This window comes from Gadus morhua, chromosome 13 (assembly GCF_902167405.1).
Source record: "Gadus morhua chromosome 13, gadMor3.0, whole genome shotgun sequence".
Taxonomy (NCBI): Eukaryota; Metazoa; Chordata; class Actinopteri; order Gadiformes; family Gadidae; genus Gadus; species Gadus morhua.
Window position 1 is genome coordinate 6,245,341 of NC_044060.1, and position 26,018 is coordinate 6,271,358.

Genomic DNA, 26,018 nt, shown 5'->3' on the forward strand with positions numbered 1-26,018 from the left:
ACATTCTACAACCAGGGGATCGCAGCAACACGGGTTCGATTCCTTCCCGTCGTCATCTGCTCCATGTCCTCCTCTCTGTCTCCCATACCTTCCTGTCTTTCTCCCTCTATCATAAAGCATAACAATTCATAAAAAAATCGGGAAATAAATAAATATATATATACTACAACCAGTTCTTAAGTACTGATGACGGACGCAGGATTTGTCCTCTGCAGTCCTCTCAGAGCTCTTGAAGAAGAGCCTGAAGCCCGTCGAAGCGGTCGAGGGAGCCGACGGGGGCTGCTGTGGTCCGTCAGGGGGCTGCGTGAGGAGGGGAGCTGGCCTCAAGCTGATGGTCAGGGCATCGTGGGGAACATGTGTTACATTGAGCCCACTGTCTGTTTTGAGAGCAGATCAACCTCATGGTGGTTAGTGAGGTCACCCCTTCAATGTAAAGCGTCTTTGAGCGTCTAGAAAAGCTCTATATAAATTCAATCCATTATTATTATTATTATTATTATGCTCAGTTTCCATCATTCCTTTGTTTGAGATGTGTAGAAGACGCTGGACCACCCACTCAGGATACGGTGGGACGCACTCACGCACACTAGAAATGGGCCATCATCCATCTCCACGTTCCACCCAAAGCACAACAAGAAGAACGGAACGATGGAGCCTCTTCATCGGTTGGCTCTTGGTAGCTGTGATTCTGGAGTCTGGAGGTAAACTTTCCCTTTACAAATGTAAAGGATGTCCTCTTAGTTTGGAATGCTGAAGAAATAAAAAGCTGTAATCACACCTGAATCTTCAAAAACAATCTGCCTTTTAGACTGAAAAGGCATGCATTTAAACAAACATCAATTTCAACCGCTTCCTTAACTCATTCTTCTAATTGCAGTCCAAATATTGATATTAATACAGCGTGAAGATAACAATTCTAGTATCGCCATTGATCGTTTTTTTATGCAACATCTTATTTTCTTTAGCATACTACAATAATATATAGCATGTATATCGTTTTTGAACACTTTAACATTCCAATCTACTTTGGCAACACTGAACTATTGCTGATCTATATAGGGGAGAGTGGGGGTAAGATGATACAGTGGGTAAGTTGACCCACCCCCTGTTTTTTGGCAACTGTACACATTTGTTGTTATTTGACCTTCAATTCAGAAAGCACCCATTATTTATATCTTACTGTGATGGAGAGAAGCACATGGTAAAGTTGCAAATATGTTTTTTCACAGTAAAAAGTTTTCTGCTTTCAAATAAGTTTTTAACATATCAGGAAAAATGACTGCTGCGTCAAAGCAAATTTACCCCCGCTTAAAAATATATGTCATGCACGTTGGTGAAAGAAATATCGACGTATTTTTTTTCTGGATCAGACTATGAAAAAAAAAAAGGGGTTATAGGCTAATGACAAACATTTTAAGAGAAGTAAAACACAAGTGAAGTAGTTGGAGACATCAGAATGCATAAACTCATTGTAAACTGGGTTAGTTAAAGCTGCATTGGCCACGTCTCCCATAATAAATGGCATGGCCGTTTAAAAAACAAGAACGTCTTCCCATAATGACACATTATTTCACGATGAACTACAAAATAATACATTAGCCTAGTACTACCAACCTCACATCCCAAACTCCAGTGCGACCCCATTATTTCATATAATTTAAGTTATCCTTTAATTCATTTAGGCTTGTATGTCAATCGAGAGGTGTAATTGTCATTTCCATGCCAACGATTTAGTAAACATTTCCAATTAATCTAGCTCTTCCAAAACGCGGCAGAACGTTTCATCGCAGAGCATCCACGCTGAACCAGACGTTGAACTACATTTCCCTACGACTGAGGGTAAATGGGCGTGTAGATACGGTGACCGTTTCCGCATAAATAGCGCCCTCTCCCGCTGTATCATCCTCTTTCGGCTGCTCTCCTCGCTCAGAGGTACGTGCCGAAATGGCTCCCGAGCCGCAACAGAATCCAACTTAATCAACCAATTCTAATTGTCATCTGCAGTATCTAATCACCTTTTCCTCTTCCTTCTATAGACTTATCTCCACACGATGAGAGCCAAGGTAAGCCAAATAAAATAAATTGTTTTTTTTCGGTCGTCCTTAAAATGGTTCCTGACAATGGACCCTGCAGTCATCAGGGTACCGCTGCCTCCCCTTTTACTAGTTACGAATGGCGTATTAGTATTACTTTTATTTGCTTAACATAGCCGACGGTCAGAATGAGCCTTTTAACATTATTAATACCTGTGCATATCTTTGAACTAACCTGTTTTATTCATGTTAATATGAAGCTACCCGTTGTGGTTGCACTGGGCCCGCCTCGCTGCTTTAGGCTAACTGTTAGCTTCAGATAGCTCATACCAACATCACATGCAGGACCTCAATGCACCCTGTTGTTTGAGGCGTACATTTAAGATTTTATATTAAAGGTTTTCGTTGGCCATAGGCGGCAGAGGATTTCTGCTCCATAACACTGTATGTCCATAACATCACTCCCTCTTACTGTAACAGTGATAGGGAGTCATGTGATATGTTATGTTATAGTAACTTACTATAACTTGCCTATAACACGGTGTTGTGAACATTTCTTAATCACACGGCCTGTCCATAAGATCTTGTTTAAAGACACAATAACACTTGTCTTTAACACTGTTACTATAGCTTGTCTTCACGGGGTGATGCCTAACGTGTGCTGTTTTTGTTTTTCAGTGGAGGAAGAAGCGCATGCGCAGGTAAGAATACCATTCAAACCAGAACACTTGATTTGTCAATTGTTAGAAAATGCTTGTCTGAATAATGGGGCCTGATTATAACTCGGCATCACTGGGTTCCCATTAGCATTGATTACAAAGTTCAGTCCTTAACATGCATCATGCTCAGCCAGAGTAGTCTAAACGGGACCCTGAACAGCGACTATTGATTCAGGATTGCCGCAACCTGTCAAGCTCATGCCTAGGCGTGGACTGTCAAGTGGCCTGCAGCCATGAGGCTAGTGGTAGCAGGTGTCCATGTTAACCAATCAGTGGCTGGTTCTATGATTGCTACAGTTTGGTCTTTCATGGACATGGCCTGTTGCTCTGCTTAAAGCGGGACCTTGTTACAATTGTAAAAGTCTGTTGCAGGACATGTATAGTAGAAACTAGTGTAAAAAAATAGATAAAGCTTTTATCCCTGATGCATGACGGCAACACGCATATCTAGTGCTGTATCTTACTAAGACCCTACTGAGTAAGGCACTCCTCAAAGGGTGGTGCTCCCTGGTACATAGTGTACTGCTTTAAGGGCAGAAAAACTAATCTGGGATCTTGTGTCCAGTTTCTAACCAGTTTCGTGTTTCCAACAGACTGAAGCGTAAGAGGAGGAAGATGAGGCAGAGGTCAAAGTAGACGCCCTCTCCCAGCAGCTGTTCCTGTCCTGTGTGGTGAAGCGGTGATCGGGCCAGGCGTCCAGAGTGGAAGCAGCATGCGTGGAGCCAGTCTTCAAGAAAGAATACGGCCCAGCGCTGGATTGACACACTGACCCTGGACCAGCAGATGTGGATCTCTGCGGGACGAACCAATCTTTTAACACCAGAACCAAAGCTGTTTTTAACGCCATAATAAACTTTGGTTACCACATAACTGAATCTGTGTGATACTTGCTCATTCGACAAATAAGCCCCAGTCAAGAGTTTGGCTCACGGAGAATAATTGCGTTTCAATTCTATCCAGAGCAACTTGTTGCATTTGTCAGTAAAGTGTCTACAGTAAGGATGCTCACAGAAAGTGCCAAGAACTTATGGCTATTGGCTAGGTTAACCAATAACTAGGAGCATGGGTACCATTTCAATTGAGTGACGGGACATGCTAGAGTTCATGTGAAGTATAAATCCATCGCTCAATTAATCACTGGCAAGCGTTCATGTCAAAAGCTGATTGTATAGTTCAGAAAATGAAGGACTGAAATATAATTACCATACCTGACTCATTGTATTTGGACAAATTGGCTGAATAATCAAGCACTCAAAACTACTTGTCAATGGTCAAGGAAGTGGACGCAATAATTGATTTCAGTTTAAACTAGGAAGGACAATATTAAAGATGAGTCCTGGAAGTATCTGAGGCCTCATTGGTACTGGAAGATTAATGAACCAAAAAACCATCCCTCACCCACTGCCCAATTGTAAAACTAAATCAATATAAAATGCGATGGATACAATCTGTTTATAATTTTCAACTATAAACATCCTATATCATAGACGCAGCATTGGCTGCTGGGACGTGAGAAATACGGCCGCAGAAAAGGGTTTCGGACCATGTATCTGTATACACCACAGAGCTGTGGCAGGGATATTGGCATTACAGTGGATAGAGGAGATGGAGGTACCCAAGAGTTATTGCTTCTGACAGTTTTTCTGCTCTATCCAGCATTAGATCAGGACGGTCGTCTTTTAGAATGGGTCTAATCAATGAAATATTTTTTATAATGTACAGACTGCAAATGAAGGGCATATTTACATGTTTTATCTGGGTTCCTGCTCATGTTGGTGGGAAGGGAAATGAGCAAGTTGATATTCTGGCCAAACAAGCACTCAAGGTATTACATGTAGAACTCCAAGTTCTTCAGAGCAAAGCTGAGGTAAAATCCTTTATCAGGACATAAGCACAAAATACATGGCAGGAGCATTGGGGCATGAGTGAAACAGGCATTTGTACAGTATCCAAAGACATGTATGTGATAGGAGGAAGGTGGGCTTCAAACGTAGGGATGAAAGTATAATCACTCGTCTTAGAATCGGGCATACAGGTCTGAACTATTCGCTGGATAAAATAGGCAAGCATCCTACTGGGAAATGCCAACACTGTTACCAGCCAGAAACCGTTGAGCATGTTTTATTTAATTGTAGTGAGTACAATGCCCAGAGAGACCACCTTTTTCAGACATTAAGCAAGGCAAAACACACCACCTTTTCATTATTAGGGCTTTTGGGGAAAACTGCAGGCAATGCCTGTCACAGCATTATTAAGTTCCTAAGGGAAATTGGTTTAGTAGAAAGTATCTAGTTTTGTTTGGTTTATTTTATTATTTTTTATTGATATATTTATATATTTTTTTTTCGTATTTTATTTTATTTCCTTTTATTAGCTGCAATATCTCTCGTTCACACTCCAGTCCAGTTGGTGGCGGTAATGCACCTACAAGTTGATTTGCTAACCGCCAATAAAACCTAAAGAAGAAGTAGAAGAAGAAATGCGGCTGCCATCTTGAAGTGGGGAGCCGGGAGCTAGGTCAGCAACAGTTAGCGTCTACAGCAGAAACAAGATGCCGGGTTGGTGTTCAGCGTATTCCTGCTCAAATCAGCGGACCGTCGACAATAGGAATCGGGGGATTACTTTTCACAAGTAAGATTTAACATTACCGCAATATTGGTTGTATTTTGTGAAAAGAATATTACCAGTATTTTTGTCTTCGATAGTACTGAAATCGTAGCCAGCTAGGCTAATAAACAAAGAGTATGACCGTAATATAATTGATTGTCAATGAAATGAAAAAATGACCTACTTTAATAAATAAATGATGAAGATAATGATTGTAAAAGCAAACGGGGGTAAAAGTTAGGACCAAAGTCCAGATTGTGTAGGGTTGCTGATATATGTTAACCACTCGACAATCAGAAGGACAGTGGCTATACAGTATAGCTAGACTAGCTTTCCAACCCATTTTTGTGTATCCCACCTTCGTGAAATTTGTGGGACAAAATGTGTGATAAACAGGTAAAGGCCCTGCCACACTTATGACACCTGGAAAGGGGTAATCTTGTGATTACTGTTGAACTAGGCTATGTGTTCACCCGGCTATGAACTGAGACTTGATAAATCATATTCCATAAGCACTGACCTAGATTACATCTGACACTTTTGAAGGTTTCCCAAAGACAAAGATGTGAGGAAGAAGTGGGAAGTGGCTTTGAGGAGAGAAGGATTCACTGCAAGTGATTATTCAGTTGTCTGCAGTCAACATTTTAAGCAGGCTGAGTTTGACCGGACGGGTCAGATTGTCAGACTACGTGATGGTGTTATTCCATCCCTCTTCAACTTCCCGGTTCACCTCCAAAAAGTAGGTGTATCATCATTAAGCTATTAGCATTAATAAATGTAAATATTGTATTGTCAAACTAATTTATCCTTTTATATATTGTATTATGTATTATGCATGTTTCTTCATTTCAGTTGGTAAAGGGCAGGGCTACGTCTACCTCCAAAAGAGCTGAAGAAAGCCTGTCTGTGGCCTCTAAGGATTCCCCAGAAATGACGTCCTCCCACCCTCAACCTCAGCCTAATGATGTGAGTATTTCTACTTTAAACATCATACATAATGTTCCTGGACATTAATATCTCACTTGTTTTGCTGCCACTCATATTAAACACTCACAAATAACTGGCTTAGATAGCTGATTACTGTAAGAAAGAATGTGGATGTGGGCCATAAACTATTGGTGTCAAAGTGATGTTTGTGAAGTGAAACATTACTCAGATCATGTTCATCCCTTTTTCTTTCTACTAGGACAATGTCTAGTGAAACATTACTCAAACCATGTTCGTCCCTCTTTCTACTAGGATCATGGCTATGCCTTGCCTGCTACTCCTTCCGCTGTTAAGGCCAAAGTCAATGAACATTTGGCAAGAGTGGAAAGTCTGGAGCGAGAAAAGAAGAATGCCATGTCCAGAGAAAAGAGGGCAAAGACCACAGTGAAGGGTCTTTTGGAGGATTTGAGGGAAAAGAACCTCATTAATGAAGAGCTCAGTGAGAAGCTTGCATCCTACTCAAGTAAGACAAAATTAGCATTTTGAAATTCATGTACATGTTATTGTTACACTCTTAATTAAACTCCTTGGTAATTATCTGAAGGGGACTAATTCATCTTTGCTTATAACATTTCAGATCTTAAGATGGACTTCGTGGCAAAGCAGGGCCATGAGTACACACCGTTGGAGCTTGGTCAGAGATGCCGTGCCATCTTCATTTGACAAGAACTTCCACCTTCTGACCCTGAAAAGCAACAGCGGCCTAGTGATTCCATCACTAGGCACACTGAAGGTTTGATTTTATTATCTTGTTTTTTTAAAATATTAAAGTTGCTTTTTTCTTATTTTCTCTGTTCTGTAAAGTGTCTTTGAGCACTGTGTAAAGCACTATATAAATATAATGTATTATTATTGTTATAAGGTGCTGAGAGCTGCAGAGAGGGTGATCCGCCAAGCTTCAACAATGCAAGCTCAAGCTCCTAAGGTGTTGACAGTCCTACACATCGTCCGAGGGGAGATTGGAACAGAGGATGTATTTCTGCTTGGGGAAAACATTGAGTAGACACAGTTTGGCATTGACAACCACCATTTGGACTCGTTATCATTGGTTGTTCCTGTTTCATAAGCTAAGGCTGCACCACATTGCCAAACTCGCCTCTTGAACTTCAGAAAGGAAGCACAAGAAAGAAGCTATGCAAAACAGTCCTCTTTCAGGGGTTTTAACCCTAACCCTGGCTGCTTTTTTTTTTTGTATTTTGAATGTGTTAAAATAATGTTATTTTGAAGTTGCTCCTAACTGCTTTAGTTTGGTTTCTGTTGGAATTATCTTGTGTTCAGTGTGTTTCAGGTCCTACATGTTTCTAAATGGTATGAAACCAAGTACATGTAGGTATTTTAGTGTTGTGCATGTTACATTTTTCTATGTGTTCCAAGTTATTGTTCCATTGTCTACAAGAACGGGTTATTACAGTGTTTCTCCTATATGCATTTGCGCAGAAAAAAATGTTTCTGCCAAGTTCAAGGCACATTTGCACAATGATCTGGTCTCAGCAGATACCTTGACTCTGTCCGATGACCCTGTACATTTTACCAATGCTCCAAAGAAATCTAGGGGAAACACAACATTACCGATGGTTGTGATGGAAAATTCAATTACTGCTTTGAATGAACAAAATCGCATGGTGCTTTTGTGCTATGGTTTTCGCCATGATCAGAGTATGATCCTTGATATTTTTTAAATTCACATTGCCTTGCATAAACTACATTGGTCAGTCTGAATTTACCCTGGCTGCTTTTTGTTGTATTTTGAATTTCACTCTTTCTGGTATGATCATTTTCCTGTATTAATTCCCACCTGCAAACTCCAGTCCATTCCATCCATCCAAAAATAAACATTCCATCAGCAGATTTGTATAATTTATGATGCATTCTCATTTTAGGCAAGTATAAGACAATACTTTCTTAACAGTATAGTTGTAACCATGAATAAGTCATTCAAGTAACAATATTCAAATAGGCCTAACATTGTTGGGTAAGACAGAATTTGGTTTTATTCTGAATCCAGTGAAACAGATTGGTGGTTTTAGCTGATATAAAAACTTTCAGGTGTTTATGTTTTATGTTTAAATATTGGGCAGATGCTTTTTTCCAAAGCGACATACATAAAAAGAAAAAAATACATTTAATACAATTACTGTACAACAATCATTCAAGAATGTTAATACAAGTACATACAAAATATCAATACAAAGTGTCAAAACGGAATAAACTGCTGCTGCAGCAACAGTCTAAGGTCCCTAAGATATATACATATCTAATGTATTCATACATTGTTTATGCAGGATATGTCATTGTATCATCTTCAACTTAAAAATAGCTGACCGTTTTTTTATCCCTTCTCTGGGATTATGTTCCCAGTCTGGTCACTTAAAAGCATATCAGAATATTATATTACTGTTAAGCCAACTGAATAATAAAACATGCCAAACCATGTGTCCTTTATCATAGCTACACGTATGACAAAAAAACGCATGAAAATCTGTGGTATTCAGTGAGGTATGATTAATTAAATGCGCCAAAAGTTCATTGCTCCTGCCAAACTGATTACACTGGAGCGGATCACCATTCCAAATTGGCGGACCCGCGTCTCGTCAGCGCAGTAGTAGGCAGTAGCGTTCGATGCTCCGTCTTCCGTTTATGATATAGTATGTCTAGTACGCCCCGTGCCCACTACCTCCGTCCGTTGCGTGATCCCCATTGACTTTAATGGGGACGGACGCGCAATGCATTGTGGATCCGTCCGTTCCGTTGGAGCCTTGGGCTCAGTCAAGAAGTTGAAAAATGTTCAACTTTTTAGTTCAAGACCCCATGGGGTCACACAAGAAGGTTCAGAACGTTCTGATGTGGAGTTTCAAAATAAAAGCCAACCAAACATTCCAATATGAGACGTATAACATGATTTTGGATTCGATTTAAAAGAAAATGCCCTGTTATTCCCGACTCATTCCACTTGAGGGCCATAGTTCACAACCCCATAGTGTCACCCAAGAAGTTTCAGGATTTTCTGATGTGTAGTTTCAAATTAAAAGCCCACTAGATTTTGAAATATGAGACATATTAGAAATGATTTTGGATTCAATTTAAAAGGAAACGCCCTGTTATTCCACACTCATTCCACTTCAGGGTCATAGTTCACGACCCCATAGTGTCACCCGAGAAGTTTCAGGACATTCTGATCCTGATTTAGGACATTCCTGTCTCCATGTAAATATTTCTGATGTACAACATTTTCTATGGATTTAGAATAGTTATTCCTGTTTGATTTCCCATTTTTGCTTTTGGCCCTATTCCTCCAGCACGTGGGCTTCATTGCTGTTCACTTAAATATTTTAATGCTTTTCTCTTTGTAGGATCACAGTGGAATAAGAATATGGTCTTGCAAGTATAGGAATCATAATCATCAAAATCATATGTAATATGTCTCATATTGGAAACTTTGTTTGGCTTTTATTTTGAAACTCCACATCAGAATGTTCTGAAACTTCTTGTGTGACCCCATGGGGTCTTGAACTATAACCATGAAGTGAAATGAGCCTGAAATAACAGGGCATTTTCTTTTAAATTGAATCCAAAATCATATGTAATATGTCTCATATTGGAAACTTTGGTTGGCTTTTACTTTGAAACTCCACATCAGAATGTTCTGAAACTTCTTGTGTGACCCCATGGGGTCTTGAACTATAACCCTGCAGTGAAATGAGCCTGAAATAACAGGGCATTTTCTTTTAAATTGAATCCAAATTCATATGTAATATGTCTCATATTGGAAACTTTGGTTGGCTTTTATTTTGAAACTCCACATCAGAATGTTCTGAAACTTCTTGTGTGACCCCATGGGGTCTTGAACTATGACCCTGAATTGAAATGAGCCTGAAATAACAGGGCATTTTCTTTTAAATTGAATCCAAAATCATATGCAATATGTCTCATATTGGAGATTTTGGTTGGCTTTTACTTTGAAACTCCACATCAGAATGTTCTGAAAATTCTTGTGTGACCCCATGGGGTCTTGAACTATAACCATGAAGTGAAATGAGCCTGAAATAACAGGGCATTTTCTTTTAAATTGAATCCAAAATCATATGTAATATGTCTCATATTGGAAACTTTGGTTGGCTTTTATTTTGAAACTCCACATCAGAATGTTCTGAAACTTTTTGCGTGACCCCATGGGGTCTTGAACTATGACCCTGAAGTGAAATGAGCCTGAAATAACAGGGCATTTTCTTTTAAATTGAATCCAAAATCATATGCAATATGTCTCATATTGGAGATTTTGGTTGGCTTTTACTTTGAAACTCCACATCAGAATGTTCTGAAACTTCTTGTGTGACCCCATGGGGTCTTGAACTATAACCATGAAGTGAAATGAGCCTGAAATAACAGGGCATTTTCTTTTAAATTGAATCCAAAATCATATGTAATATGTCTCATATTGGAAACTTTGGTTGGCTTTTATTTTGAAACTCCACATCAGAATGTTCTGAAACTTTTTGCGTGACCCCATGGGGTCTTGAACTATGACCCTGAAGTGAAATGAGCCTGAAATAACAGGGCATTTTCTTTTAAATTGAATCCAAAATCATATGCAATATGTCTCATATTGGAGATTTTGGTTGGCTTTTACTTTGAAACTCCACATCAGAATGTTCTGAAACTTCTTGTGTGACCCCATGGGGTCTTGAACTATAACCCTGAAGTGAAATGAGCCTGAAATAACAGGGCATTTTCTTTTAAATTGAATCCAAATTCATATGTAATATGTCTCATATTGGAAACTTTGGTTGGAAATTATTTTGACGGAACTTCTTGACGTTCAGAGGCTGTCAGAAATGGCTCAATCCCAAACGCCACAAAAAAACATTAACGATGTATGTCGCCTATGTGGAGATAAATTTATAGATAAAAAGAACAAACATCGTTTGATTCTTTGTCACGATGATTTCAAGCCACCATACACTTTGGCCCTTGAGGAGCTCACGGGACCTATAAAGACGAACGACGTTTTAACATTTATATGTCGTTCTTGTAGAACACTACTAAAGAAATACCGTAGGAGCTATTGTGAAGTGGAACGGATCGGTTCATTGGTTAAATCCATGTCAAACGCTCATGCCGCTGTCAGAGTGAAACGATGCGCCAAATCCACACCAATCGGCGATAGTCGTGACCGCAAACGCATCGTCCCCGGGGAGAATCCTGCCAGACGGAGTCTCCAAGGTAATGTCAAAAAAGGCTATGTTGTGGTCCTACCATTGTAATGAAATCAGATAGTCAGTAATTACATTATATTAAAATTAAACAAGATTGGATGTCTAGTTCCACTAACAATTTCGAAAACTTGTCTGTAGGCCTATAGCCATTTACCACCAACTGCTATTCATGTGTCTCTTTGGAAAACAATGTTATACTGTCCAGAGATGTGTCCACGGAAAGAGCCAAACATGCCAACTTTACAGCGCCGTCAAAGTCCTCTTCAAAACTCGCCATACTGCCTAGTTTTCGAGTTTGAGGGGGAGCACAATACGGTAACGCCAGCAACCGGAAGGGGAGGAGTCGCGGCCAAATCGGCCGCTAAGCAATAGACGCTGTCCACTTCCGTTCAGCCAGACTATGTGAACTATAACCCTGAAGTGAAATGAGCCTGAAATAACAGGGCATTTTCTTTTAAATTGAATCCAAATTCATATGTAATATGTCTCATATTGGAAACTTTGGTTGGCTTTTATTTTGAAACTCCACATCAGAATGTTCTGAAACCTTTTGCGTGACCCCATGGGGTCGTGAACTATAACCCTGAAGTGAAATGAGCCTGAAATAACAGGGCATTTTCCTTTAAATTGAATCCAAATTCATGTGTAATATGTCTCATATTGGAAACTTTGGTTGCCTTTTATTTTGAAACTCCACATCAGAATGTTCTGAAACGTTTTGCGTGACCCCATGGGGTCTTGAACTATAACCCTGAAGTGAAATGAGCCTGAAATAACAGGGCATTTTCTTTTAAATTGAATCCAAAATCATATGTAATATGTCTCATATTGGAATGTTTGGTGGGCTTTTATTTTGAAACTCCACATCAGAATGTTCTGAAACTTTTTGCCTGACCCCATGGGGTCGTGAACTATAACCCTGAAGTAAAATGAGCCTGAAATAACAGGGCATTTCCTTTAAATTGAATCCCAAATCATATGTAATATGTCTCATATTGGAAACTTTGGTTGGCTTTTATTTTGAAACTCCACATCAGAATGTTCTGAAACCTTTTGCGTGACCCCATGGGGTCGTGAACTATAACCCTGAAGTGAAATGAGCCTGAAATAACAGGGCATTTTCTTTTAAATTGAATCCAAAATCATATGTAATATGTCTCATATTGGAATGTTTGGTGGGCTTTTATTTTGAAACTCCACATCAGAATGTTCTGAAACTTTTTGCGTGACCCCATGGGGTCTTGAACTATGACCCTGAAGTGAAATGAGCCTGAAATAACAGGGCATTTTCTTTTAAATTGAATCCAAAATCATATGCAATATGTCTCATATTGGAAACTTTGGTTGGCTTTTACTTTGAAACTCCACATCAGAATGTTCTGAAACTTCTGAAATAACAGGGCATTTTCTTTTAAATTGAATCCAAAATCATATGTAATATGTCTCATATTGGAAACTTTGGTTGGCTTTTATTTTGAAACTCCACATCAGAATGTTCTGAAACCTTTTGCGTGACCCCATGGGGTCTTGAACTATGACCCTGAAGTGAAATGAGACTGAAATAACAGGGCATTTTCTTTTAAATCGTCTCCAAAATCATATGTAATATGTCTCATATTGGAATGTTTGGTGGGCTTTTATTTTGAAACTCCACATCAGAATGTTCTGAAACTTTTTGCGTGACCCCATGGGGTCTTGAACTATGACCCTGAAGTGAAATGAGCCTGAAATAACAGGGCATTTTCTTTTAAATTGAATCCAAAATCATATGCAATATGTCTCATATTGGAAACTTTGGTTGGCTTTTATTTTGAAACTCCACATCAGAATGTTCTGAAACCTTTTGCGTGACCCCATGGGGTCTTGAACTATGACCCTGAAGTGAAATGAGACTGAAATAACAGGGCATTTTCTTTTAAATCGTCTCCAAAATCATATGTAATATGTCTCAGATTGGAATGTTTGGTGGGCTTTTATTTTGAAAGTAAATACCACAACGGCCGTACACTTCCTTTGATAGTATTTGCTTTTATTGACTGTCTTTTTGTATGTACCCGACGAATGCTTTTATTTGAAACTAGTTCTGAGACGCTATTACCGTAATGGCTAGTATATACAGGTACGGCAAAAAACGGAGTCGGCTGGCTTGACCGCCGATCTTGATGAGTCGGCTGGCATGACCGCAGTTCTGTCTGCGTACTGCAAGACGGAGGCGTAACTTGTAGGAGGCGTGTCTTGTACTTTTCTAAATCGTGGAAGTATTCAGTATGTAGCAGTCGTGCACCGCAACTCGGACCTGAAATATTAGGCGTTATATAAAGATAATGCACCCGACCCGCTCATTTAAAATATGCTCTTGATTAGCTTAATCATAGCCTTACTGGCTTACTGAAACTGACATCCCTGAGTCATATGCATTTAAGAAAATAATTTACAGATTTACAAGACTTTTTTTACCGCGAAAAGAGGAAGATCTCGCGTGGACCGCGATTTAGAAAAGTACAAGACACGCCTCCTCCTACTACAAGTTACGCCTCCTTCTTGCAGGACGCAGAAAAACCCTACTCGGATAATGCAGGATAGAGAACACGTTTATCCAATGCCCGCGTCGACCCCTGGGGGCGGCAGAGAGCAGTCAGGGTGATTGTGTACTACTGCCGAAACACGCGAAGAAGAACCTGGATGTAAACACAAGAACATGGCGGACGAGAGGGGTGACAATAACATCAACGAAGACATGGGCAACCGGTTACAGCTCCTACCTGGTCAGGATTAAAATGTCACACAGTCGTTCACACAGGGCCACAGGCCACGTAACGCGTTGTTATAAAGATTCGATTTTATTCATCCTACTTTTTGCGTAATTAATCGAAAGAACATCAGATCGCAGCCGTGTGGACCAAAATAAAGACTTCTTTCACTTTTGTTTTCGCCGTTTTATAATTTATGTGTACAGGAGAAAGCGATTTCGATGTTTCAACAGGACCACTGCGATCATTATGTTATTTGATCAAGCACTTAACTAATCAATGACGAAGTACAGCTAGACCGCCATCTTACATTCGTACGGTTTGCATACATAAGTACATAATTTAATCAAGTATATAACATATATTTTCCTTATCCAGAAAATGAAGAAGAAGAGAATGACATGGAGTCTGAAGACCGTGATAACGAGAATGCGGAGAAGCCCGACATCAACTTTGACCCCAGCCTCCCCACCTCCCATTCTGTAGGCGATGACACACCACCGCTGTAGTATTCAACTGTTGCACTTTCAGTCTTTATCACACATAAATATAATTGATATATTTTTTTAGAAACTCTAGATTCACCCTTAATTAGGTGGTTGCCGTTTGTTTGGTGAGAAGATAATATCCGTGTTTCGTCACATGTGGGCGACAGTACTTGGGTGCAGACATGGAGGAGTTCCACGGCCGGACGGTCCACGACGAGGACAGCTGCCAGACCATCCCTGTGCTGCCCCACACGGCCGTGATGCTGCTGCCCGGCCAGACGCTGCCGCTGCAGCTCTTCAGGCCCCAGGAGGTCAGCATGATGCGCAGCGTCATCCAGAGAGACCGCACCTTCGCTGTCCTCGCACACAGGTACCAGCCAGCGACACCTCCCTTAAACGCACAAATACAGTCCGGCCTCCAGGGGTACTTTTGTATGTTAATCATAGGTGATCGGGACCGATTCAAATTGAACTAAGTTTGGGATATTCCTCCGTTCAGTGACGCGGGCGAGTCGGAGCCGGAATTCGGGACGACGGCGGAGATCTACGCTTACCGGGAGGAGCAGGAGTACGGCATCGAGACGGTCAAAGTGAAGGCGGTAGGGAGGCAGAGGTTCAAGGTCCACGAGCTGCGGACACAGGTGGATGGGTGAGTGTGTCAACGGGCCGGGATTCTAAAGGGTACTCGTCAGAAACGAATGCACATGGCTGCGCGGTGCGTCGTATGGCACACCATGTAGTATAGAACAATGAGCAGCATTCCCAAGAGGCATCCTTGGCAAAATCAACATCGACATCTAGGACCTACGTCGGCCATTGCTGCCCTCTTGTTTATAGGTCTTTCCTTCCTCCCCGTCTCCAGGATCAAGCAGGCCAAGGTGCAGATCCTCCCAGAGTGCGTCCTCCCTGATCCCCTGAATGCGGTGCACCTCGTGGCCCTCTCCAGAAGACACAAGCACCCCTCCACCCGACCATCAGCCCAGAGCGGCCTGCAGGCCCAGTGCTGGTGGGCCTCCTACCGGCAGGTCAGACGCACGTCTTATACAGAATACACCAGGTTTAGTCAGTTATTTTTCCTTGGGATATTTTGGTGTGTCTAATATATTGACTCCAACAACACATTACAATCCAGACAAAAATATCCCTTGTGTGTTTTTGTGTCTCCCGCTGCAGAGAAAGTTTAGCTGTGCCAACCTGACTCCGTGGCCCCCGTGGGTCTACGCGCTGTACGACGCTGTAAGTGTTCCCACCTTCAGGTCAATGCTTCATAAGTCCAGGAACATCCAGAAAAATACACACAAGTTACAGTTTCCTTGCACTGTCTTGCAGGAGTCTCTTATGAACAGAGTGAGGAAACAGCTTCACGAGTGGGATGAGAACCTGAAGGACGACTCCCTGCCCACCAACGTCATAGGTCAGCCTCTGCAGAACACACGCGTTCACCCACCTGTGTTGGCTCGCAGTCCCTGTAACCTTCCTCATCGTCTCTGCCTTCTTCTCTCCTCCTGTCAGACTTCTCCTACAGAGTGGCAGCGTGTCTGCCCATCGACGACGCTCTGAGGCTGCAGCTGCTGAAGATCGGCAGCGCCATCCAACGACTGCGCTGTGAGCTGGACATCATGGACCGGGTAACCGTCCTCTCTAACGCCGCTGCCGTCCTAAGGGACCCCCTTTCCTGAAACGATTTTCATAGCACAAACAATGTAGTTCTCTGAAGAGCTACTTTGAACTTAGTTTCCTCCCATTCACTGAACATGTACACATAGTCTACCTGCCCCCCTGTACTACTATTCAAAAGTACATAATTTCATTATAAATATGACCAAACACTCGCATAAAACACTGGAGCTCGGAGCTCGCCATTATAAATATGAGGAACACATCCACACACTCTCTAGCTCTCTGTATCCCTGAGCTCGCCTACAGGGCCCATAACCCCTGCATAGACACAGAGAATGTTGTCATTAGCTTAATGTGGTTAACCACATGGTGAAGCAACTTTCTTGTTTATCACCATCTCTCCTCCTCAGTGTACCTCCCTCTGCTGCAAACAGTGCCAGGATACGGAAATCACCACCAAGAATATGATATTCAGGTGAGACCGGAAAGTCTTCGCTCATCGTATTGGCCTTGGGTGATGTCACGCATTCATACACACAGGGTGTGTGTGTGGCTTCATAGCGGCCCTGACCTCTAACCTGTCACTCTGACCTGTCCCTCTGCTGAATGAACAGAGCAAGCTTCGCTCAACAGAGGGTTCAGTAATGTGGTGGACAGACGGACCCTGAAGAAGGGTCTGAGGACAGTGAGCCGAGGTCAGGGACAGAGGTGCTAATGGAGGCTGTCTGTAAGCCACCGTGTGGCGTTCAGTTGTTAATAAGTGGGCGGGGGGGGGTTGCCCTCTCTGTCTCTGCAGTCTGTCTCTGTACGGCCCCATGGCTGCCTACGTCAACCCCCACGGCTACGTCCACGAAACCCTGACGGTGTACAACGCCAGTAACCTGAACCTGGTGGGCTGGCCCTCCACCATGCACAGCTGGTTTCCAGGGTAACGCCGTTCATCCACACATCCTCATCCACTCATAGGTGGGGGCTACCTGGAGGGGTAAGGTAGACTGTGGGCTGTATGGTAGCTGATGTATTGACCCCTGAACCACCTCGCTATAGGTCTGTAGAAGATGATGAAACAAGCAGGAGGGAGGGAGCTTTTAAATGTAGTTTGGCTCTAGTTGATGGTACACCTACGAGGCGGTTAGATTAGGGGACCAGGGGAGAGGTCCCCCCCCCCACAGTAGGATATGGTCCACACTGTGACTACGTTGTCTTGGGTCCACAGGTACGCCTGGACCATCGCTCAGTGCCGGAACTGCGGCTCCCACATGGGCTGGAAGTTCACGGCCGCCAAGAAGGAGCTGTCCCCCGCCAGGTTCTGGGGGCTGACGCGCTCGGCCCTGCTGCCCCGCATCCCCAAGGGCGAGGGGGAGGGCAGCGGGGAGGGGTCCCGGCTCCTCTGCCTGTGAGGGCGGACCACCACCCCCACCCCCCCCCCCCACTAGCACCACCACCACCACCACCCAGTCAGGTGGGGGCTCCACCACCATCCAGTCAGGATGGGAGTTCCTCCTGCCTCCGTCTGACACCTCACCACTCCATCTAAATCAGACCAGGGAGAGTCGCCTTCATACGGCCTACAGCAGCAGAGCAGAACAGGTAGAACGGCTCTTCACGGAGCGGCACTAAGAGCCATGTGGGCACACTACCACTAGCAGGCCACAGGGAAGGACAATGACACTAAAAGAAAAAGAAAAACATGACCATACTACAATATTAGCATGCTAGTTGTGAATAAAGCCTCCTGCTGCCGCCGCCGCCGCCGGTACACCTGTTCTTGTGGCTTGTTGAAATTGCCTGCTATGCTTTTATCATCACGGGATCCCTGACTCCACCAGAGATTTCGGAACTCTGAGGGACTTTCTCAAAGTGTTGTTTCTCCGACATTCGGTTTGACGTGACTTCAGAACATCGGGGGATTGAGGGGTGTAACTGTTATTTTGGTTGGATCTATTTCAGGAGGATATTTGTGAGCAGGAACTGAAATGTTGGTTAAACACATGAGTGGTTGTCGTATTTTGTACGAGAAGGATCGGGAATGTCTTTCCATCAATGGGGATGGATGCTTTATATTTTACTGCCGTGTTTTGTAAAGAAATGAAAAAAAATGAAAAAGCTTTTGCCTTTAATTACACAGAAAGTTAATGACCTGGGGAATGAAAATGAACTTGGGCTTCTGAATGATAAGGTACAATTATCTAAGTCTTACACACTTCAAACATCTTGCATTATTACGAGTACAACTAACCTGTGTAGATTCTGTGTATATAAGAGAGCCGGTCGGTGGCTAATATATATGTTGTTCTGCCGTGTACAATGTGAAACCTTATCTCAAAGCTGTTGATTTGTATCAAACCCGTCTGACGCTGATGTACAGACTGACACTGATGGACAGAGTGGAATCAGACAACTGAACAGCCAAAAGGTTTGAAGGTTTGGCTCGTGGAACCAAACTCTGGGTTCCAAAATCATGAGGATGAAAATTAAATGGGTGGTACCATTTAAATAAATAAATTATGTTTTTGCTTCTAGAATGTGTTTGAGTAAAAATACAGCAAATTCCAGATAAATCTGAAGAAACGTGAACAAATCCATATCTGAAGTCAATACATGGACCTTCGTATGCTGCTCATCTCCTATCAATCAAACTGCTGTCAGGTATAGGCCTAACATGATCAAGATGACTGGTATATGGTATTTATTTGGTTTTATTATATTCTGTATATCTGTATAGAAGGCTAATACACACGCGTCATCTTTCTGGCCTGAACAAAACAATTCTGACTGGGGAGCTAGGGCCCGACTGAGTACTTCCAAGAACGTCGACAAAAGCCGAAGACCACCACCTGCCAAGCCACAGTACCCGCCCAGCTGGGGGCGTCTCCTTTCCCTGCGTTCGTCCAATTAGGACGTCGTTCGCCGTCGCATGACCTTTTTAACCGGAAACCGTGATGTAAACAGCCGTGGAAGAAAATACACCCAGTAAAACTTCTCAAAGCGTGCAACATTTAAGATTGTAACATTTATACAATACGGATATCGGTGAATAATACGGATGTTTTAAGAATCAAATCATTTGATTCCGACCACCGAAGCCGCCAGACTAGTCCTGTCTGCTCTAGACCGCCCGGTAGCCCCCTCTAGACCTTCCTTCCAGTCCCGCGATGCCACAGGAGGCTCCAGAAGACGCAGGAGAACCAGTGCTCCCAGTTCTCCGCTCGTTGAACACCGGGATCCCAGTCAAAGCGGTGTTCGCTAACCACAGCCACCGCGTCGTGCAGCCCATCTGGATCGACTTCGACGGGAGACCCCAGCAGTACAACGTCATCCAGCCCGGGACAGGCCGCAAGATGAACACCTATGTCGGTATGTGTGTGCCTGCTTGTGGTGAAGGAACAAGAATCCGTGAGCAAACAGGACAGGACTTCATCTACTCACTGTGTGTGGACTGGAGCAGTCAAGTCCAACACTGTTGGCAGAACTGTGTAACGTTACGTCATCAACACTCGTGTGTTCATGTTTCCATCACGTTGTTAGTTATAACAAGTTCACTGGAACTAACCCTAGTTGGCCTACCCATCAGCCTTACACGTTGTTAGTTATAACCAGCGCTACTGCAACTAACTCTAGTACTCATCAGCCTTACACGTTAACCAGCTCCACTAAACTAACCCTACTACTCACCAGCCTTCGCTCCAGAGTCGTCGCCTGAGCACTACTGGAGGGGCACGGACAACATCAGGGTTATAAACATTGGACAACAGCCTACACACTCATCAAAAACACCCCTGGACAACATCAGGGTTATAAACATTGGACAACAGCCTACACACTCATCAAAAACACCCCTGGACAACATCAGGACCGCTGACAGAAGCACTGCATTCGGGCAACAGGCAGAACTGACAAAACGCTATACTACGTAGCGTACACAACACAAATGCAAATAGACCCAGCAAACATCAATCAACAATCCATCTGCTTAGTAAGCCTTATAATGAAATCCAGGGCTGGCAAGAAGTGAAATAAAACAAAGGCTTACGTTTGCTCATTTGCGTCTTTCAAGTCTTTCACGAATGCAAGTTGCACCAACCTGGCCTTTCTCTCGTGTAGCATTGTGCGTCTGTGTTCCGAAAAAACATCTCTTGCTTTTTTGACATTAAAAACTCTTTAGCAACTTCGAACTCAGATTCCACCTCAGTCGAATGCCGCTGCGACAGGTCAGGCCTAAAATGTTAACTGATAAAATGGCGAACTGATAAAATGCAGCTACACTATTTTCGTTTCAAACTAGAAACTATTTAGATTCTTGCGCGCAAATGTAACAAGCTTACTCAGCAACCAATGAGCATTGACCATCACCGAACCTGGCATGTACAACCAAAATTATAGGATTTCCCATTGTATTTCTTGTATTTCATTGAAGTTACAGTTTGCACATTTATTAGGGGTCCAAGCCAACAGGTTGGATCCCGATTGTTTTTGTAAGGATTTTTCTTATTATTATTATTCTAATAGTAATAATTATAACTAAAAATTATTATAGATTTTTTTGTGCCTGACTGGGCTAGGGGGGGGGGCACCAACGGCCGCTAGGGGGGGCCCGGCCCACAAATGCCCCACCTTGCCGCCGGCAATGATTCGCTCTAACCAGCTCCACTGGACTAATAACCCTGCCTGACCCGTTGTTATCCCAGGTCACCCGTGGCTCTTCCGTGATGCGGACACCGATGACCCGTTGAGGGTCAACAGCAAAGAGCTGTTCCTGCCTAAGCCAGAGGAGGACGGAATGCATTCATTCGCCAAAATCACTCTACCAGGTGAGGTCATCAGGTTGACCCCGATATCTCAGTGGTTACAAACAGGGCAGTTATTAGGAAGTCTATATTTGTTGTGGGCAGGATCGTTTTCTTTTTGATGATTTCAAGATGGTTTCAAGATGCCCAAGACCTGTCTGATTCTTCATACCTCTATTTACTGTAAGTGACACGTTATGGTCAAAGAGTATCAAAGTTCAAAACGGGGATAATTAAAAGTCGGTTTATTCCATGTTCCCTAATCAGAACTTCCTACATCATAAGGTGATAATGTTATTTTCCTACTAATTGTGTTGCGGCGGACATCAAAAGGTGATAATATCAGTATAATGCTGATGGTGTTGTGGCACTCTGTCCCCAGTCCTGAGTCTGAAGGAGAGAGCTCTGCAGGTGGTCCGGCGGCTGGTCCGCCCTGAGGACTACAGGAGTCTGGAGATCGGCCGCAGCCTCCACGAAGATCTGGAGGACCAGCCCAGCGTGCTGAAGGACATGAGGCTCATCATCCAGAGGGTGGAACAGCGCCTCCTAGAGGACGGGCAGACCAGGAGGCAGGACCCTTATTAGAGCACTTCTTTAAGGGTCACTGGAGACTGGAGCCTTAGCACACTGACTCGTGAGGCACTGCAGTGTGGATACTGGAGTCTCCCCTCACTGAAGGCACTGACCCTTAGAGCGCTTGTACTTCTCACCAGGAGCCTGGACCCATAGAGCACTGCAGTATGGATGCTGGAGACTTCTCACCAGAAGGCAGGACTCCTGTTCAGAACGGCATTATGGATACCCCCAGACTACTGACCAGTGAATGCTTGCGTCAAGGATTCAATGTGAAGCGGACGCAATTGAGAAAGTGTAAATGGCAATGTCTTGGGGGTAAATGGCAATGTCTCATTTGAAAACCTTGGAGATAGTATACCTTCTCTTTCTTTGAAAGAAGTGTCGCTTTTTCAGCTGAACCATCATATTCTATTCTTGTACCTATCACTTTCCTAAAAGGAAAGATTTATATCTATTCCTCTTTGCCTGCATACCAATGTGCTTCATTATACGATCGCAATATTGCAATCAAGCTTTATTCATCTACCAAGGGGCCATTTGGGGATTATTGTAACCAGGAGAAAAAAACTTCCACACTTTAAATAGTTCTAAATTATAAATATATAAAAGTATTCGCAAACATCTAACCTAATAAATATATTTTCCCAGCAAACTTCTGATTTATCGTTATGCATTCATCTTGGATGCTTCCCCTTTTTAATCTTTTCCTCTCCTACCTCCCTTCACATTTAGCTTTTGAACTGCACAGGCTATGTTCTAAATGTACCTTTTTTAGAAGAGTTCTGCTGTGCTTCCCGTCTCTAGGAGCAGTAGGCCCACGGGGGTCGCTCCTCTGTGTGTATGCTATGCCCCGGATGTAGGTACATAGTGAACCCCACCTGCTATAGTGTGGTGAACCCCACCTGCTCTACTATGATGGACCCCCACCTGCTCTACTGTGGTGGACCCCCACCTGCTATAGTGTAGTGGACCCCCATCTGCTCTACTGTGGTGGACCCCCACCTGCTCTACTGTGGTGGACCCCCACCTGCGCTAGTGTGGTGGACCCCCACCTGCTCCAGTACGTTAGACCCCCACCTGCTCCAGTACCTTCTGCTCCAGGAGAAGTCGCCCGGTCTGACTCTTTGTCCGGCCGGCGCCCGGCTCCGTGTGAGGCCTTCATTCAGGACGATAGAGGCCGGGGTCTGTTACCAGGCAACAGGGAAACAAAACCCTGCTCTTTGTGAAATGAGCTGGTTGGAGTAGAAATGCAGTCTGCCGGTACGAAGAGAAACAATGGCTCGAATGTCTTTAGACAGCAACAGTGAGTTTTTGAATCGTCTGCTCTTTGCCTCCAATTTATTAATCTGTATTTACTTGCTGCAGATTGCTGACAGGGTAATCCTATGTTGGTGTAACTCTCTCCACCAGCATGACCTCATGGCCAAGAAGCCATCCTGTGGTGTTTCCTCGTCTCCCCACGGACCATTGGACCGTCATGAAGACAATGGTCAGAAAAGACTGGGTTAAAGGGCATAATTGTTTTGGATCTTAAGGTAATATTACAACAGGCTTTTTTTTTCATTATTCTCAACTAGGTACCAACTTGTTATGGTCTTGTTCCGACCGCCATGTTAATGAATGAAGGTCAGTAGAAATACACAAATGACACGTCATCTGAGTCTCAGGGTTGTACTGAACATCATTTTGGGCTGTTCATTGATGACGATTTACTGCTGTGCTGCATCATTTCGGACCAATAATAACATCTCTCTTGGTTATGGAGACTTCCGTGTACAGGATTCAGATGTGGCCGCTCACACAAGCAACTACTCCCTTCTACCTCGTCTGACTCTGCAGAGAGCAGCGACGGCATTCAATAACTCGCTTGCAGAGCAAGGTATGAGTTCAAACTGTTTGATGAACCAAATGCACAGAATAACAGGGTCATTCTGAACAATGCAGTTCTTAGGACATGGCTGCAACAACTAGGCAGAAGGCTAGATATATTTCTCTGAAAAAAATAGCAAAGAAAATAACTGAAATATACATAACAGTAAAAACACTCGCAGCCGTTTAAAGTGGAGACATATTATACCACCAGGTGTGAGTGTGATTAGTCCTTACAAGCCGTTTCGAAAATCTGCCCCATATGACATCACTAGTGGGCGTGTCCACCTAGATCTGTGCTGGATAGATGAGCAACGTTTACTTCAGTCCACTGGGTCGGCTGGCAGAATGATCTATCCAGCAGAGATGTAGGTGGACACGCCCACTAGTGATGTCATATGGGGCAGATTTTCGAAATGGCTTGTAAGGACTAATCACACTCACACCTGGTGGTATAATATGTCCCCTTTAAGAGAATGGAAGGATTGGGAATGAGGATGGGAGACGACTGTTCAATATACTAAATATAAATTGTAGGAGTGAATTTCGGTGATGTATGTTCATCTGAGTTCTCCATAGTGAGGGTTACAAAGAATGTCACATTTCTATTCAGGTGCGACCCTTAGGCCCCCCAGGATGAACCCGGTCTCCCCTCGGAACAAGCCCCCGTACAGGAGCGAGTTTAACGAGCGAGCGAGGAGGGGCTTCTGCTATTGGCGAACACGCCCCCAAAATGTAAATTTGAGAAAATGGATGAAGTTAGGTTGATGGTTTTGAAACTCCACCAGTGTAATATCTATCTTGTATACAATGTTGCATTCTTTTTAGTTATTAGATTATTGGACCAGTAACCTGATCAAAAGGCAGAAGTCAGATTCTGCAACAGTCTGTCTAGTAAGGCTACGTTAAAGTAAGGCTACGTTAAAAACAAACAACCTTATTATTAAAATTGAAGATTACTTAAAGGATTTTCTCTTGAAGCAGACAAATAACTGAAATAGGCGCTCACCGGACTCATTCATTATTTATATTATATATATATATATTTGACAAATGTGTGCATCGCATAAGATAAAGCAATGGTGGGAGAACGATATCATCAGGAAAGGGGTTACTTTCTGAAATGTCTTTTCATTTAGACACACAAGCAATACAATCCTGTTCAGAATCATCTGCACAACGAGCATGTAGACCGGGACCTTCTTATCACTGACGTTGATTATCTCTGGTGGGCCAATGTTACGTTTGTCTTTGTTTAGGTCACAGATCCAGCATCGGCACCTATAAAACCTCTCTAGGACTACCGAGGGTTTGAGTCGAAGCTGCTGCTCACACGCACAAACAAACGCAGCAATAAATAAACATGAATTTAACAAAAAAATGGAGACCACTTGGTTCATTTCTTTCTATTTTCTAATTGCATTTCTTGGCTTCTCTAGACTAGAGCAGTCATGAGTCAATCAACTGCCAAAAAAAATAAGAAAGCAGTAGACTCGGCCTACTGCATCAAATCACTCTTGGTCATGTTAATTAGGCCAATCTTTTAATCACTTAATTAGGTTGATTAAGTAGGCCTATCATCTCATTCTTTCTGCATGTTTTTTATTTTTTTTTATTTCTAGAGGCAGGCGTCAATCGCACTGCTTGCAGGCAGCCGGGTTCCGTCATGTCCGTCTGTCTGCTCTGTCCGCCCGTCTCTCCTTGTTTCCGCTCTGTCTGTCTGTCCTGTCTATTCGTCTCTCCGTTTGACTGTCTTCCATTCCCTTCGGTCTCTCCGTCTTCTCTCCCCTCGCTCAAAGGAGGAGGGTGGGCTCTCCGATGTGCCGAATTTCGACCCCCCCGGCCCCGCATATTACACCCCCCCTTCGCGTGAACGCGCATTCGCTTATTGTCAACGCCCCATACTTTAGCTTGTAAGTTTTAAGACGAACACATCGCAATGGAACCTCCGACGACCCATGTACGCTACAACATTCACGATAATGAACTACGAGAGATACGTAATAGTTAAAAGTAATAAATGTATGCATTATGTTATTTACTCATTAATTTTGACAACCTCTTGGTAGCCTACCCTAGAATGCACATTCAACTGGGACTGATCCAAAACTAAGGAAATCCTTTACTATGTACAGACTCAGTGAGCACAACCTCGCCTTCGAGAGAGTGAAGGATATTGGATATATTCAATATATATCGAATATATCCAATATCCTTCACTCTCGAGTGAAGGATATTGGATATATTGGAACTCGGCACAGAGATGGCACATAGAGATGGCACATAACTAAAACTCTCCACATGCCCCGACTTATAGTGGTTTTCACCTCTTTCTATGCTTTTATCCTCGCCTTGAAAAAAAGTGACGT

The 26,018-nt window shown here is 43.1% G+C and overlaps 3 protein-coding genes and 1 long non-coding RNA gene across 4 annotated transcripts; all 4 read left to right on the forward strand.

The window, feature by feature from the left end:
• The first annotated feature begins 1,759 nt into the window (after positions 1 to 1,759).
• Positions 1,760 to 3,622, forward strand: LOC115557235 (uncharacterized). The gene is made up of 4 exons (XR_003979168.1): positions 1,760 to 1,932; positions 2,037 to 2,063; positions 2,712 to 2,734; positions 3,346 to 3,622. It is a non-coding gene; the product is annotated as an uncharacterized LOC115557235 (long non-coding RNA).
• A 1,574-nt stretch (positions 3,623 to 5,196) lies between these two features.
• On the forward strand, positions 5,197 to 8,194 carry LOC115557236 (THAP domain-containing protein 6). Its single transcript, XM_030374899.1, has 6 exons — positions 5,197 to 5,383; positions 5,906 to 6,098; positions 6,212 to 6,325; positions 6,599 to 6,809; positions 6,924 to 7,079; positions 7,209 to 8,194. Exons 1-5 carry the CDS (start codon positions 5,304 to 5,306, stop codon positions 7,007 to 7,009), a joined length of 684 nt encoding a protein of 227 aa, XP_030230759.1. The 5' UTR covers positions 5,197 to 5,303; the 3' UTR covers positions 7,010 to 7,079; positions 7,209 to 8,194.
• Positions 8,195 to 14,167: 5,973 nt separating this feature from the next.
• On the forward strand, positions 14,168 to 18,939 carry crbn (cereblon). The gene is made up of 11 exons (XM_030374821.1): positions 14,168 to 14,324; positions 14,688 to 14,791; positions 14,965 to 15,167; positions 15,297 to 15,446; positions 15,660 to 15,822; positions 15,971 to 16,033; positions 16,127 to 16,211; positions 16,310 to 16,425; positions 16,828 to 16,892; positions 17,214 to 17,345; positions 17,634 to 18,939. Exons 1-11 carry the CDS (start codon positions 14,258 to 14,260, stop codon positions 17,815 to 17,817), a joined length of 1,332 nt encoding a protein of 443 aa, XP_030230681.1. The 5' UTR covers positions 14,168 to 14,257; the 3' UTR covers positions 17,818 to 18,939.
• A 388-nt stretch (positions 18,940 to 19,327) lies between these two features.
• vhl (von Hippel-Lindau tumor suppressor) lies at positions 19,328 to 22,432 on the forward strand. The gene is made up of 3 exons (XM_030374823.1): positions 19,328 to 19,774; positions 21,106 to 21,228; positions 21,587 to 22,432. Exons 1-3 carry the CDS (start codon positions 19,573 to 19,575, stop codon positions 21,787 to 21,789), a joined length of 528 nt encoding a protein of 175 aa, XP_030230683.1. The 5' UTR covers positions 19,328 to 19,572; the 3' UTR covers positions 21,790 to 22,432.
• The last annotated feature ends 3,586 nt before the right edge of the window (positions 22,433 to 26,018 follow it).

Coding starts and splice junctions, on each gene's coding strand:
- LOC115557236 (XM_030374899.1), top strand. CDS start 5,304: ATGCCGGGTTGGTGTTCAGCGTATTCCTGCTCAAATCAGCGGACCGTC. Junction 5,384..5,905: donor CGGGGGATTACTTTTCACAA/GTAAGATTTAAC, acceptor ACACTTTTGAAG/GTTTCCCAAAGACAAAGATG. Junction 6,099..6,211: donor TCCCGGTTCACCTCCAAAAA/GTAGGTGTATCA, acceptor TCTTCATTTCAG/TTGGTAAAGGGCAGGGCTAC.
- crbn (XM_030374821.1), top strand. CDS start 14,258: ATGGCGGACGAGAGGGGTGACAATAACATCAACGAAGACATGGGCAAC. Junction 15,447..15,659: donor CTGCGGACACAGGTGGATGG/GTGAGTGTGTCA, acceptor CCCCGTCTCCAG/GATCAAGCAGGCCAAGGTGC. Junction 17,346..17,633: donor ATGCACAGCTGGTTTCCAGG/GTAACGCCGTTC, acceptor TTGGGTCCACAG/GTACGCCTGGACCATCGCTC.
- vhl (XM_030374823.1), top strand. CDS start 19,573: ATGCCACAGGAGGCTCCAGAAGACGCAGGAGAACCAGTGCTCCCAGTT. Junction 19,775..21,105: donor CAAGATGAACACCTATGTCG/GTATGTGTGTGC, acceptor TTGTTATCCCAG/GTCACCCGTGGCTCTTCCGT. Junction 21,229..21,586: donor CGCCAAAATCACTCTACCAG/GTGAGGTCATCA, acceptor CTCTGTCCCCAG/TCCTGAGTCTGAAGGAGAGA.